This window comes from Brachyhypopomus gauderio, chromosome 10, assembly GCF_052324685.1.
Source record: "Brachyhypopomus gauderio isolate BG-103 chromosome 10, BGAUD_0.2, whole genome shotgun sequence".
NCBI lineage: Eukaryota > Metazoa > Chordata > Actinopteri > Gymnotiformes > Hypopomidae > Brachyhypopomus > Brachyhypopomus gauderio.
Window position 1 is genome coordinate 3,007,237 of NC_135220.1, and position 15,789 is coordinate 3,023,025.

Genomic DNA, 15,789 nt, shown 5'->3' on the forward strand with positions numbered 1-15,789 from the left:
ATTCTAAGTAAATGGTGATTGCTGGTGTACATTTCACACTGCAATAGGACAGGGTTACTCGTATTACCTCTGTCATGGTTTTGTTTTTGCTTAGCTGAATTCAGGCTAAACTATGCAACACTGTTTGCTCTTTTAAGGGGCTGGACCTTTGGCCAACTGCTGTCTCTGAACTGTAAGAAGATCTACTGGAGATGAAGCTTCTGCAAGTCCCAGTAGAGACCAGACCAAATGAAATGAGATAATCAGTCAGTCACACCACAGTGGCCAAGGCAGAGGGGTTTTAGATATGCAGATGTTTTATTTGGATTCAGAAGGCGAACAACCTGATGATGAAACTTTAAATATACAGTATTTCCCAATAAACAAGTCAATAAAAAGACTTTTAATTATTTAAATTAATCAGATGTTTTAGGAGAAATACTTCTAAAGAACCTTTGACATCACACACTAGTATATGTAAATCTATTAATATCAGTCCCAGTCAACATGGAAGAGTCATTGTTATACATATTTTCTTTTTGCTCTAAGAGGGTCTGGCAGAGCTAGGGACCACCTACAAGATGTGCATACAGCCTTTTAAATACAGATGCACAGTTCTATATTCTTACAATACAACTTAAATATAGAGGCACGATTTTAACCATTCAATTTATTCATCCAACATTGTTTTTACCATGGCTGCCTGCTGGTGACTTCAGGACACCAGTCCTCTCTGCATATACGCATTACCAAACGCTTGTGGCCAGCAGGACAAGCGGTGTGTCTGATCAGATGTGCACAAATCCTGGAGAACCTTGTTGTGTGTAGTGTGCTATTGGGGTTTTGTCCTTATCTGAGTCAATGTGACTAAGACAACGCAGGAAAATCAGCATGTGTGGTAGCACGTTCCACTTCTTTTAAGGCTCAAAGGGCAGTGGTAAGCACTAGGTAGACATAATGTGCAATTAGAAATCTACAATCATTGAATTCAGGCATGCGAACTCAAAGAGGGCTTGTCCTGGTATTAGCTTGTCCTAATGCTTGAGGCAGGACACCGCTCCCCCACAACTATAATGCTGGGTACGTTTCATCTGGATTTGGTTTTGAAAACAGGATTATTGTTTGACTATGATTGTTGACTAAACAAGGTGTTAGTACTGGGGTGGTCACAGTTCGATGGTATAAGGCATTATAAAAAATTATTTTCTGAGCATCTCTCCTTATTTAATAAGCTCTAATGCACTCACGTTGATAGTTATATATCGATAATATTCCAATTTCTTTTTCTGTCTTAAAATCATAAGGCACAGTAGTGTCTTTTGTCACCTCATATTGTGTAAAGTGCAGACAGCCCTTAGGCAGGAACAGGCATTCATGATTTATGGGTTAAACAGTTGAAGCTGATTGGAAGTAAAGAATATACTTAAATATGAAAGTGTTTCAATTAACATTCATTCTGGAGCAGTGGAAAATTGCCTGTGAATTACAACATCAACAAGCGATTCAGTGTCACGGTCACATGACCCGGGTCACAGAGGCACCTGACACAGCCGAGCCGCTCAGCGTGTCCTTCAAGGGAAAATGATGAAGCTTAGAATCTTTATTAGAACAAAAAACACCAAGACATCCTCTAATTTATCTGTTTTAAAATGCCACAAGAACGCCACGTTCTCCAAGGACGAAGGTTGGTGATATTCGAAAACTTTAGAGTCATTAAGCAGCCGCTGAAGGTCACTCTCCTCGCTATCTTCACATGCTGCTTTGGCCCGTGTGCGTCACTTACAGGCCCTCTCCTGCTTGTGATCCATCCAGATCTGAGCGCTGCAAGGGTGATAGTTCCATAGCTTCATCCTTCTCCATCGAAGTTTTACAACGGAGGTTGGACTTCTCATTTAAGCCCCTCCCACGCGTTCTCCGATAGGCTGCCGGGGCTGCGGCGGCGTACGGCAGCCAGCCTGTCACGCGCTCGGGCGGCCCACTGGGCGGGTCCTGCCGCCTGGGGCTCGGCCAGACTGGAGTAACGAGAGGAGTCTTCCTCCGGGCCCAGGCCCGTCCACGATGGCAGACTCAGGGGCCCCGGCAGTGAGAGTGTGAGTGGGGTGGAGAGTGGAGAGGGCTCCCTTTTCTTCACCTCTGCCTCACTCCACTCCTCACACTCCTCACTCATCTGGGGAGGCTCCCAGCCCTCCATCTTGTCCATCTTCTGATTGGGAGTGATCTGTCGCATCGTCATGGTGATGCTGTCCCACAGGCCGTGGACGCGATTTTTCTCAGAGTGTGGACGATTTTTGTCCTCCTCCAAGCTCTTCTTAGCTGCCCTGAGAGAGAGAGAGAGAAAGATAGAATTAAAAGATGAATAATAGATGAACAATTATGCACTTTGAGAACAAAGGCCTGGTACTGTGGAAATCTTGCAGAGATCAGGCACACCTGAAAAGCCACAAAGCAAAGCACTAGAATGCAACACTAATTCAATTTTGATGGGTGCTTAAAATGTGTTATCGTGTAACCCACAGGCAAAATAAGTTACGTGTGTAAGGTTAATCTGAAACTAGAAAATCACCCAAGAACAAACTCCAGTCCACGCACACTTCAGAGTGACAGGAGGCTCCAGTAGCTGTTGTTCTATGCCTGCATGTGACCCGTTTTCCAGGGTACAGTGGCACAGAGGCAGCAATGTGTTCAGGTACTTTTGACCCCATTTGACTCCTACCATCACATAATGCTTCCATGTGTTATAATCACTCAGGAACTGTAAACGTGTTTGGACAGGATGTAGCCGCCGGTTTAGTCCTCTCTAGTCATTTCCTCAACACTTCTAAAGAATAAAGTAAGTGATCTTTAAACAGCTTGATCTGTGGCTGAGAACTAAGGGGAACGCCTACAAGTGCTCCTGACCTTTGAACTGCTATGTGAACAAACCCACTCCAATTTCTGATCACCTTTCTGAGCATCGATTTAAAATCTTCGCATTGAAAATCTTTACCATGCTGGAACCTTTATCTTGTACTAATTCTAATAATAAATAATATTTGTCTCTGATTCAGCATACCCTTTTCTGGTTGAAAGAGTGACTCCTTTCAGCAGAAAGTCCTCATCGTCCTGTGACGGGAACAGCTTCTTGTCTCCTCTGTCCCTCTTAGATTTAACCTTCTTGCTCTTCGAGTCCTGTGGGAAGAGACAACCATCCAGTACACGGCAGCGGGTCAGCACAGTGTTAAGTTAGAACAGGGGTGCCCACAGTTTTCAGCTTGCGAGCTACTTATAAGATGACCAAGTCAGAAAGATCTACCGGGGTGGCGGCGAACGTAATTTGTTGAGTGGATTGCAGATTGGCTACCGTGAATGTCAATCAAAATACAACCGTCAGTGCAGATGTGCGATTCATCTACTACTATTTTATGTGACGCGATCTACGCACATTCCTTCGCGATCGACCGACACTTCCTTCGCGATCGACGTAATGAGCATCCCTGAGTTAGAACTACCGCAGTATGTGCTGTGACTTAAGACATGTGGAGCAGGACTAAAGGTTCAGACAAAAGATTACACAGTATGTGCCACTCATGATTATACAAACACTGTACATATCCACAATAACTCCTTTGTGATTTCTATAAACTGGCATTAGCGTAGCCTTCAGTTGGGGTTCCTGTGGTTTATGATAGAAGGGCTAGCCAAGGCTGATCCAGCTGTAGTGATCCATATGCTGACGGTCACACACTCAAAGTCTAAATTAAGGTAAGACTACTCTCTGTCATGGTGAACAAGGTGTATACCTGTGTGTGTGTGTGTGTGTGTGTGTGTGTGTTGATGCACAATAGTAACACTTGGCTGGCTATGTGTGTTGATGCACAATAGTAACACTTGGCTGGCTAGTACATTCCTTCAGACACCCTCCTGCTTAAGTCTATAAGGAGCTCTGGATTTGAAATACCAGGCAGGCTTTAAAGCAGCTTAGAGGGGATATAAACCTTCAGCAGAACTTTCAGCACTGACTTTCCTGATATTTTGTCTCACGCACACTTCTGAAATAGTAAAGCAATTCTTTATTCCATTACAAACAAAACATCTTGGTGTTCTTTCTTTTTCCGGTGCTGAAAATATAATAAAAAATATAAAAATGGAACAACAAAACACATCTCCACTCATTTATCTGTACACTCAGAAGAATATTCCACAATGGCAGCCCAGACTGAAGGAGCAAATATTTATAGCAACTTTTGTATGGACAGAACTGACATTTTCCTTTAACCCCATATAAAGCCAAATACCTCATACTCAACTCGTACACCTTCTTCCTGTTTCCTTTCTTGGCTGAGAATAGAACACAGCTAAAACATGCTACTCCAAACATACCTTCAGGTCATATGTAGTTACACACGATTGGCTGAAGAGAACTGACATAATGGGCTGCAGACTGTGAGCAGCAAGCATTAAACAGGCACATCATGGTTACATTTACCTGGTCCTGTTTTGGTTTGGTCCAGAATAAGACAGAATTACCTTCACGGTTTTACAGGATGTACTGGACACACAGATACAAGTGCATACCAATGCTAGGGAGTTTTAGTGACACAATACTTTTTTTCTCAAAATGAGGCCCGACATCCCCAAAGGCAAAGCACTGTTCCTCTAAACGCCTGGTCCTGGGTGCTGAAATACCTGTGCGAGCTGAACTCTGCCCTGAAGCTCCAGACTGACATTTCAAAGGAGAATGTAACAGGGAGCTTTAAGGTGACAGGGCTTGTGAGTCCGTGATTAATGTTGCTCCTTCTGTGGCAAAGACTAAACACTCATGGGGCTTGCTGTGCCCATGTTGTTGAGACTGAACGTTTCACCATTGTAATATACAGGATGTATGTGTTCTTCACTCGGTGTGTGTGTTTACCTTTGTTGAGGGGCTTACTACTTCCTCTGTTCCCTCAGATTCTTTATCCTGAAAAGCAGAAGCCAGTGAAAAACTCAATAAAGGAAACACACACACACACACACACACACACACACACACACACACACACACTCCTGGTAGCAGGCAGAAATATTTTTAGATGTGTAACATAAACAAAGACCTGTGGAATTAAGGAGAGGATATCAACACCCACAAATCATTTAGATCCAGACTTCATAAAGATATTTCAGAAGTACTACAGTCAACAGATCATATTATTTTATTGTCCCATCTACAAAGGAAACCATTACAATAATTACAATGGGACTTTTGACAATGACCCACAAGCTAGCAAGCATGCGATGAAACATATCAAGTCCCTGTTGACCTTATACGGTATACGACTAGTAAAGGTCACTGTGATGTGCTGCTTCCTGCCATAAGTCTGACTGCTTCCTCTTCCTTTCTGGTCCTTCTGCACGCTACGAAGGAGACGTAAAAGAGCTTCCTGCAAGAGCTGGAACCAGTCCACTTCCCAGTAGAAATCAAGGCCAGGCACAGGCTAGTTCTCAGGTCAGTGGCCGGCAAGCTCCACAGCATTCCAAGAAGTTCCAAAGCATTTCCTTCATATCAAGGTACTTAGCAGAGAGAGAGAGAGAGAGAGAGAGAGAGAGAGAGAGAAGAGAGAGAGAGAGAGAGAGAGAGAGAATATTTCCCTAATAAATCTCCCACTGTCTTACATCCTTCTGCCATTTCCCAATATCGCAATATCGTAAGAGAGAGAACATCTAATCCCAGTCTGTGTCTCTTGAATGCTAATTTGTTCATGTTTGGGGAGGAGAAAGAGATATGGGAAATATTTCAACTCGCTTGCCCTCTGAACTCTGATATGCTTTATCACCATGGTGACAGGGTGAGAACACCATGGGGAGTTTCCCTGTGTGGGGGAGGGGCATGAGTGAGTCACAACCCCCCACCCCCACCCACACACACACACACACACACACACACACACACCAGCGTCTCTGCTTTCTTGATTGGTTATGAAAAAGTGTCCACAACGGTCACAAAGCTGCATGATTATATCGTTGCTTGCCCACAGATAACCTGAATGGGCTTAAAGTGATGGTTGTTCATGATAAATCATAAAATCTCCTTGAACGTAGAGGTGTCACGGCTACAGTCCATCCAGGTGCATCTGGTGTATAAGGATCTCCTCTGATAAGCCACTCTGAACTCTACGAGATACCAGCGCGAGTTCTAATCCTGGTGTTACCACTGCAAGTGCACAGAGAGTGCCAAGCCTCATTTTTTAGCACTGAAGAAAAACTCTTCCACCATCACAGATGCTCACTTGCAAAAATTCAGCATAAATCCTGCGATTTGTGCATTTGCTACATTCAATACTTATTATAATTGTTTCTAAACATGGCACTTCATATTACATTTTCTATAGTAGCCGTGTTAAATGCAAAACTGTAAATGTGCATAGGGAGATGGATGTGAAAAATGTTATTGTATGACAATAACATGTTGTATAATAACCAACAAATATAATGACATGATTGTGCGATTTTTTTTAGCAGACAGGTAGAGAAAACAGTGTGAACATTGTGTCTTCCAGGGCCCACCTCTACCCCCAGTGAAATACAATACGGGACTGTGGTAGTGTTCAGGGTAGAGCGCTCAGGATGGAGGTGTTCACTTTCCTGTTCAACAGACTTCTATTGACACACCAACGCAGAACTGAGTGAATCACCATCCTAAGTGCATTAACCAACTAAGCTAAATAAAGCTGGAGCCCTTATGAGAGTTGTGTACTTACTGCTCTAAGAACAGTTTTAAGACGTTATTTTTATGAGATATGAAGCAGTCATTCTGAACACCGCTTACAGGGACCTCATTCACCGGGTAATTCAGGCGTTTCACACCGAGAGGCATTTCCACAGTGTGCTTGCCAAATGATCTCCTTTTTGGTTGAAGAGCCAGATCCATCTTATCGCGGCTGAGGAACAGGAAGTAACCTTCAATGCTTATTTCCGTCACTGCGGAAAATAAAGCCAGAAAAATATTTTTCTTGGTTGGTTAGGAGACGGAACAGCTGACGCCTGCCAACCTGGCCTGAGGTCGCCGTGGAGTTGACCAGCCGACTCATTGGGGTGGTGGACGTGGGACTAGCCGGCGGTCTCACAGCTGCGTGCCTGGGAGCCGGTGTGCATTTACAGAGCTGAGCACGCTGGGGGGGGGGGGACAGCTGAGGGCCTGCCAAGACCGGAGCAGAGGCCCCTGGCCCTCCACAGCCCGCTCTACGGCTCACACTGAGCCCAAAAGCAATCAGAGAGGAGGAGCACGACCCCTTCCATTGCTCGGAGCCGCCCCCCCCCCCCCCCCCACAGGGACACTGAATGCCTCTCTTTTTCAGGCTGCGTACAGTGCAGAGTTGAAACACTATACTGGAAGTAGTGCCGAACACCACGTGCATTGTTTATCAGCCGTTTGTTTTTTTAAGGGTTAGTCCAGTTTCAGCACTTGTTCCGACACACAGTTGTTAGTGATGGCCAAACGTTAACACTACTAGGTACACTCTCCGTCACTAACCCTACACACTCACAGTCACGCGTGTGATGTTTTTGGTAAACACGTGATGAACACGATAAAAACGTATCGCGGTATCGTCCACAAAGAGGATCGTTGAGCTCGTGTGAAGCCTCGTTCGTTTTCCTTTCCATGACGAATTGTCAGTCACGTGACCAGAGCGAATAAGTCGCTCACAAGCAAAACGTAACACACCTTTAAAACGGTCCATTAATCTGCCGTATCAGCACGTCTCTAGTAGTGGACCATCACGGTTCTGTATATGTAACTGATGAAGACTGAGACGCTGAATGTCACTTTACATTTTTATGCTGTCTCTAACCTTCAAACTTTTTAAATGACTTTTCCCAGTGGAATAGCAGGTCCAAACGAAAAAAAAATTACCTTCCTATAATTACTACTAAAAACTTTGTTACGTGAATCATTTATATCCTGGTGCGTTGCTTTTAAAGAGCACGGACAGCTAAAATGTAAGAGGATAATTAGATGTATGGCACAGTTAATCCGATCCGTCAGCTGTCATACAGGACTCATGTACGTAAGTCAGAAATGGTGGTAGCCCGGTCCGGTCCGGTCCACAGCCCTCTCCCCGGTGACACGACTCGTGTCGCCGTTTCTTTTGCGGCCGCTGCGCCCCACGGAGATCCCGAGCTCACCTTGTTCTGCTCCTGATGCCAGGACACGTCGTCCTCCTCCGACGCTTCGTCCACCAGAACTTTGCTCTTGCTCCTCTTGAACATCTCCGCGCGGCGATTATTAGACGCTCGCGCCCCGAGACACGCGCGCGCTCCAGGCACGAACACGTTTCAAAGGCACCGAATCTCGACCCGCAGCCCGTGGGAGGCAATAAACCCACTCCGAGGGGAGCTCGCGGGAGGCGCCCGGTACCGGCAGGCTCGAGCGAGATGACTGGAACCGACGAACGCGCAGCTGAGCTTGCGCTCTCCTTCACGTCTCCGGTTCGGGAGGGGCTCTGGTCCAACACGCAGTCTTCAGTTCACTCGTTCTACTATCTCGCCGCCTCCTACATGTCGGATTTGAGCTCGTTGAAGCACCTGGACCACCGCTCCTCCCACCGGGCCCTCAGATCATATTCCTGCCCAAAGGCCAGTCCCGTTTTTCGGTCGTCATGGTTCTGAGAGAGGGTTGCACTCTCCACGGACCCTCCCACCTGCACCGTCAAACTCGTCTATTAATGATGTTATCATATCTGAAGTTGTACGAACGTAGGTTTAGATTGTTTATTAGGAAAACTGGAGAACCTTTTGCGTTTGTTAATCCAGGTCAGTGCTTTAAACACCAGGTTTTTTTTTTTTCCTGTGCCAGAAAACTGACTGCGCTATATTCAGCAACAGCATCAGTTTAAATTTGCATTTTAAACACGGTTCAGTTACATTTGCATTTGAAACATTTGCAAGAAGCACTGTCGTGTTCCGACGCTTTTCGAGGCCGGAACCTCAGCTTGGAAGATCATTAACTAGAACCAACAACTGCATAAACATAAACGGCGCGTCCAGATAAACAGTGGAACTGCAGGGTTGTCAATCACTGGCCGGGGAAACCTATCCGTATCCTGCGAAGAGTCTCTATATGTAAGAATGGAGAAAGAGTGAAAGGAGTTACAGCTACATAGGGAACAAATTAATGCCCATGGTTTATGATATATATATATATATATATATATATATATATATATATATATATATATATATATATATATATATATATATATATATATATATATATATATATATAATCTATTACACACACACACACACCGTACCGAGTTGGACCCCCTTTTGCCTTCAGAACAGCCTTAATCCTTCGTGGCATAGACTCTACAAGGTACTGGAAACATTTCTCAGTGTCTTTGACATGATAGCATCACACAGTTGCTGCAGATTTGTGGGCTGCACATCCATGATGCGAATCTCCCGTTCCACCACATCCCAAAGGTGCTCTATTGGATTGAGATCTGGTGACTGTGGAGGCCATTCGAGTACAGTGAACTCATTGTCGTGTTCAAGAACCAGTCTGAGATAATTCACGCTTTGTGACATGGCGCGTTATCCTGCTGGAAGTAGCCATCAGAAGATGGGTACACTGTGGTCATAAAGGGATGGACATGGTCAGCAACAATACTCAGGTAGGCTGTGGTGTTGACACGACACTCAATTGATACTAATGGGCCCAAAGTGTGCCAGGAAAATATCCCCCACACCATTGAACCACCACTACTAGCTTGAACTGTTGATACCATCCGAATGTCGCAGCAGAAATCGAGATTCATCAGACAAGGCAATGTTTTTCTATCAATTTCTGTTCAATCTTCTATTGTCCAATTTTGGTGTAGCCTCCTGTTCTTAGCTGACAGGAGTGGCACCCAGTGTGTCTTCTGCTGCTGTAGCCCATCCACCTCAAGGTTCAACGTGTTGTGTTCAGAGATTCTCTTCTGCATGCCTCGGATGTAACGACATTTATTTGAGTTACTGTTGCTGTTCTGTCAACTCAAACCAGCCTGGCCATTCTCCTCTGACCTCTGGCATCAACGAGGCATTTGCACCCACAGAACTGCTCCTCACGGGATAATTTCTCTGTAATCTGTTGAGATGGTTGTGCGTGAAAATCCCAGTAGATCAGCAGTTTCTGAAATACTCAGACCAGCCACTCTGGCTCGTGGCACCAACAACCATGCCATGTTCAAAGTCACTTAAATCACCTTTCTTCTCCATTCTGATGCTCGGTTTGAACTGCAGCAGATCGTCTTGGCCATGTCTACATGCCTAAATGCATTGAGTTGCTGCCATGTGATTGGCTGATTCGACACTTGGGTTAATGAGTAGTTGGACAGGTGTACCTAATAAAGTGGCCAGTGTATGTGTGTGTGTGTGTGTGTGTGTGTATAAAGATTCTGGAGTGTGTCTGTGGGAATTTGCACCCCTCCAGTCAAGAGAGCATTTGTGGGGTCAGGATGAGAAATCCTTGCTGACAGTATTCCAGTTCACTCCAAAGGTGTGACGTGGGGTTTAGGTCAGGGCTGTGTGCAATCCACTAGAGTTCTAACACACCAAATCACCTTTCAATTATGAACCTCCCTTTGCACTCACTGCCACAGGCATGCTGGAGCAGGAAGGGACCGTCACCAAACTTTTGCCACAAAAGTCAGAAACATATAATTGTGTAAAACATCTGTGCACGCTGTAGCATTACCATCACCCTACACTGGAGCTATGGAGCCTACCCTAATCCCTGAAAACGGCCCCTGACCATTACATCTTCTCCACCCACCCTCACTGTTGGCACCATGGATTAGAAGGTAGCATTCTCGTAGCTCTTAGAGCCTGCCAAACTCGTGTATCAAACTCCTATTTTTCATCAGAGCCCTAGATAGTAAAAAGTTATTCATCACTCTAGGTGCTACATTGCTTTGCAATCATCGACTGTGCATTTTACGCCACTCCAGCTGACACTTGACATCATGTGTAGTGGTCGTAGGCTTGTGCTAAAGCTCTCGGCCTTGGGGAACTGCTGGCCAACAGTGGTGCTCAATGTTGCTTCCAAGGTCGGTCTGTAGCGAGTGCTGCAGCAGGAGAAAAGGTGGTTCATCAAACCCTACTCTTCAACCCTCGCTGGCGCCCCCCTCTGTGGGTCCTGTGTCACTGCGCTGTGGTTCTTCCTAATACTCCCATTTTCACAATAATAACACCGGCAGTTGTCCAGGATAGATCTAGCGGGCTAGAAACTTCACCCATTTGTGGTAGAGGTGGCACGTTAGTGTGGGGATTGAAGTCACTGCGCTCTTCACTACAACCTGTTCTGCAGCCCATGTTTATCTATGGAGATTGTGTAGCTGTGTGCTGAATCTTAAATACTTGTGACAAATGGGTGTGACTAGAACTCGGTAATTGGTGGTGGTGTCCACATGCTTTAGGTGATATAGAGGGCATTGTTATTTTATCCAAAACACTGTACTCTGAGATTCCTTCGTCTTCATCTTCTGGTTATAATAGTAGAAGCAGAATCAATAGTGTTTGTGTTAGCACAACCTTTCATTGCAGAAGGCGATGGTGCTCTCTGACAGTGCTCTGTGAAGGACCCACTCTGCAGTGCAGATCATGGTCCTGCAGGCAGCACTGGCTAAGAGTGAGCATCTGAATTCTCTTCGATTGCAGATCCTGTAGATGATAAGCCAAGTGAAGGTTAATAGCCTCTAAGACTCACTGAGACTGCTTTTGAGTTATGGACATGCAATATCATCCTGACTCATGTTTTGCTTGTGTTGTCTGTAAATAGAAGGGATGGTGGCCCAATAAGGACACTCTTAACGGCGCCAAGAAAGCACGAGTGTGAAAGAATTTTCTTACAGTAAAAGCATTTTCTCAGTGAACAGAATTATCTGAGAAATACATCACTGTGTATGGGGTGTGTCTACCGGTCATACTATGTATGCTCAGCATAGTGCCATGTTCACTGAACAAACCTTTCCGTCAGACATCACCTCTAATACCTCTAGACACATGACATCCAGATAACATCACAACAAATATGTTCAACTACAAAAAATGCTCATGGAGACCCAAAGGTAAACACAGTAGCCGTAACGCCAGGAGAACACTATATTAGGACTGAAGAGTTCATGAGTGGTGAAAGTGAAGCTTCGTGGTGTGCACCCTAGAGTCATAATTCATAAACCAGTGAGATAAACAATGTATCAATGCTGGAAAACTGGTCAGTAAAAAAATACCTTATTACCAAACAAAAATGTCTTCCCTCTTTTCAGCCAGAGCAACAAGGACAAAAGGATCTCTGTAAGCTGGCTCATCCTGAAAGAGTCTTAGACTATACACACAGAATCTCTGTTTCTCTCTCATACACACACATACAACACACACACACAACCACACTCAGGCATAGATAACCTTCACTCAGAAGACCTTCGCATATCACCTTTCATGAAATTCAATTTTGGGTGGAGTGCTCTGCTAGCTAAAATGTGGTATGTGAAGGAATGCACTACCAGAACTACACACGTGTAAATATGTAAAACGTATCAGCCCCTTAAATGTGTTGCTGGCTATGTATATATTTCTATGGAATGTGTGTGTTTAGACTGGTTGGTTCTGGTTAGGATTTACATAGCTTGGAGAAAACTGGGTCACTACACCAGCAACATGCTAAAGGTAGTGGGCCACACACACACACACACACCCACACACATACACATACACATCATGGCTCTGTGGGCTTCACAGATCACATTTTTCAGTTTTGAGTCCTGTCAGCATCAATCGTAGCTAAGCTTAATTGTTATGTTACAGAGGCTCCCTCTGCTGCCCAGAAGCATTGTTGCACATGACTGAAATGTCTTCTTGTGAATTGTATTAAAAACATTGTGAACTGATCTATATTTGTTCAGAGTACTCACTTTGTAAAACCATATTCTGCAATTTGCATAATTTTAACTGTTTAGAATATGTTTGAACAATACATTGAATAATGGAGATTTAACAGATACAGGTAGAGATACAGGTACACACAATATAGATAGACACTATGCTATTTTGTTACTAAACTCAGCCTTTGTGGAAAGCTTATACTATCTAAACAGAAACGTCTGACCTTTCTGAAGGCAAAATGAAATGCCTGTGGTCAGTCACTGTTATCTATTTTGGAGTACAAACAAATAGGTCCTGGCTTCTTGGACACATATGATTTAGGATGAAATCTGGGTTTGCAACACTTCAGGTTGCTGAACTGGACCCAGCAGAGGGCTGGACCTCTGTCATGATACTGAACTAGACACTGAAACATGATCATAAAAATGAAATTGCAGTCAAAATGTAGCTGTTATCTGTCGCTGTCTAAATCTGTTCATCTGTCATCTGACAAACTGGGGGCTACACAGTTTCTACAGGGCTTGTTGCTTTATCAACACTCTGGTGGACTGAAGCAAGCTTTATACGTACACAGAAAGTGAGCACTGTGGGCTCAAACTACTCAACTTTGACAGAGTTAAAAAAAAACGACGTGAAACCTGTAAAATAGACTACAAAGTACTGATCAAAAACCTATAAATGGACTACAAAATACTAATCCAAAGCTTTTAAAATTCCTTTCATTCTTTGCAGTCATAGTGTGGTATGCTTTGGGTATTCATGTTTGTGTGAAGGAATATTCAGAAGTGCTTATGCCATTTTCATTGGCGTCTGAATTTCGACTGACATTAGGTGGCATTTGGTTTCATAGAATGCCAGTTACACAACACAAATGTTCTGGGCAATGCTCCAGGTTAGAAATTTGAACATGACTTATTAGTTATTTTGCAAATTCACCCCTGACACCACCACCCATGGACACACACCTAAGGCAGTCATGCAGTTCACCGTTCCCTGATGCAGGCAGCACTGTGCCGGAGCCGGCACTGCTAGCAGTCGGGTCACTGGGTCCAGTGGCACTGGGACTGCCGGGACCACTGGCTGCGTTGCAGGGGCTCTTCTATCATGGTGCGTAATGGGAGAAGCTGATGATCTGTGTGTGTCACCCACCGGAGCTGACTCTGACATGATGTTTCAGGTTATACAGATGCTGTCTGCTAAAGGGTACAATCCCAGAACAGCCTGGAAAGAGCTTTGCTGATTGATCATCCTTACCTGTTCCTGTTTCAACATGTGTTTGTTCCATGTGTTTGTTATGCACTCATCATTTTAACCACTTCAGGCTGTCTTTGCATATCTACTTATATTTGCACTGGCTGCATGTGTCACTTTATTGTGAATACCAGGGATCTTCCTATATTTCTTGTTTATATTTTTACATTCAATATTAATATATATATAACCTCTTTATGTCCTGTGCATATTGCAGAAATGACAGTAAAGGTGACTTTGACTTGATTCTGATGCGGCTTACGCAGGACTTAATTTGAGCCGGATCCTGCCGGAACAGGATCCGGGAACTCTTTAATTTTGAAGCGTACGATCGATCCGGTAACATTTTATGTTGTCCGCAGGGCTGCCAACTCTCACTAGTTACTAGTTCGCTAGCTCTGACGCCAACCACCGGCGATATAACACTTAATCTGTGTCCATTTTACGTTCGCCACCCCCCGGTCAACAACTTACGTCCTGGGCTTACGTCCTGGGCTTCTATGGGTTATTGCTAAAAGGATTCTCTGGCTTTATCAAAAATTAAACTGACAAATCTACAAGTGTACAAGACAGAGAGGGGGACAACGTAAACCACAGGACAGCATGTAACACGTGTGTGGATGGCTGAAGTGTAGTGTTGCGTGTTCTTCTCTCCTGCACTCTGCTCTTCAGCGCAGCAGATGAGTGTTGGCGTGCGGTTCTGAGGGAGCCAGTGTGACCTGCGTCCTGATGTTCCATTACCCATAAAGCCAAGCTGCAGGGCATCTCTCTGCAACCCACTCAGCACTGCTTGAATATGGAGGGTTAAAGGTCATAGTTTAAGCATGCCTGTGATAGAAGACAGGGGGCAGGAGACACTGCATGCGAATCATGAGAGACGTGCACCACGGACAGCATTTATCTGACCCTATCTCACCTTTCTCTTCTTTACATCATCTCAGTCAAATTTTGTATCATTTAGTTCTTCTTTTACATGTCTTCCTGCTGCAATTCTGTGATGTTTTTTCTTTGCCATTTCTCAAATGTATGCAAATGTATTACTAATGCATTATTTAAAGACTTAAACTATATTTAGTATAAAATATTATTGTGAAATTTTAATAAAATGTAAATGTGCCATATTTGCCAATTGTGATTATTCACCGCAATCGAAATTTGTCCTCTGCTTTTTACCCATCTGTGCAGTTAGAACACACACACACACACTAGTGATTACTAGGGGGCTGTGGTGCACACGTGCCCAGAGCGGTGGGCAGCCCTAGCCTGGCGCCCGGGGAGCAGTTGGGGTTAGGTGCCTTGCTCAAGGGTACCTCAGTCATGGCCTTAGGTATGAGAATCGAACCCACAACCCTCCGGTCACAAGACCAGTTCCCTACCACCAGGCCATGATTACATCTGCAGCACCCTGCAGCTTAGACACTTTAGACTTAGACATTCTTTATTGTCATTCATTGTACACAGGTGTACGCAGAACAAACTTTCGTTGCATTTAGGCTCGCACAGTGTACAACAGAGTTTTGGATATATAAGAAAAATAAATTAGATGAAATTAAATGAGCTAGTTAACACTGTCCTCTAGACAGCTAACATTACCTAGCATTGTGATCAAAATGCTCAAGTCTACAGCCTACAATTAGTCATCACAGTTAATGTCAACCTCCTTCTAGTTCTGAATAC

The 15,789-nt window shown here is 44.4% G+C and overlaps 1 protein-coding gene across 1 annotated transcript; it reads right to left on the minus strand.

Annotated features, from left to right (window-relative positions):
• Positions 1-1,564: 1,564 nt before the first annotated feature.
• Positions 1,565-8,590, minus strand: LOC143525154 (testis development-related protein). Its single transcript, XM_077018734.1, has 4 exons — positions 8,122-8,590; positions 4,871-4,918; positions 3,032-3,147; positions 1,565-2,297 (listed from the first exon to the last, which is right to left on the minus strand). Exons 1-4 carry the CDS (start codon positions 8,203-8,205, stop codon positions 1,868-1,870), a joined length of 678 nt encoding a protein of 225 aa, XP_076874849.1. The 5' UTR covers positions 8,206-8,590; the 3' UTR covers positions 1,565-1,867.
• Positions 8,591-15,789: the final 7,199 nt, after the last annotated feature.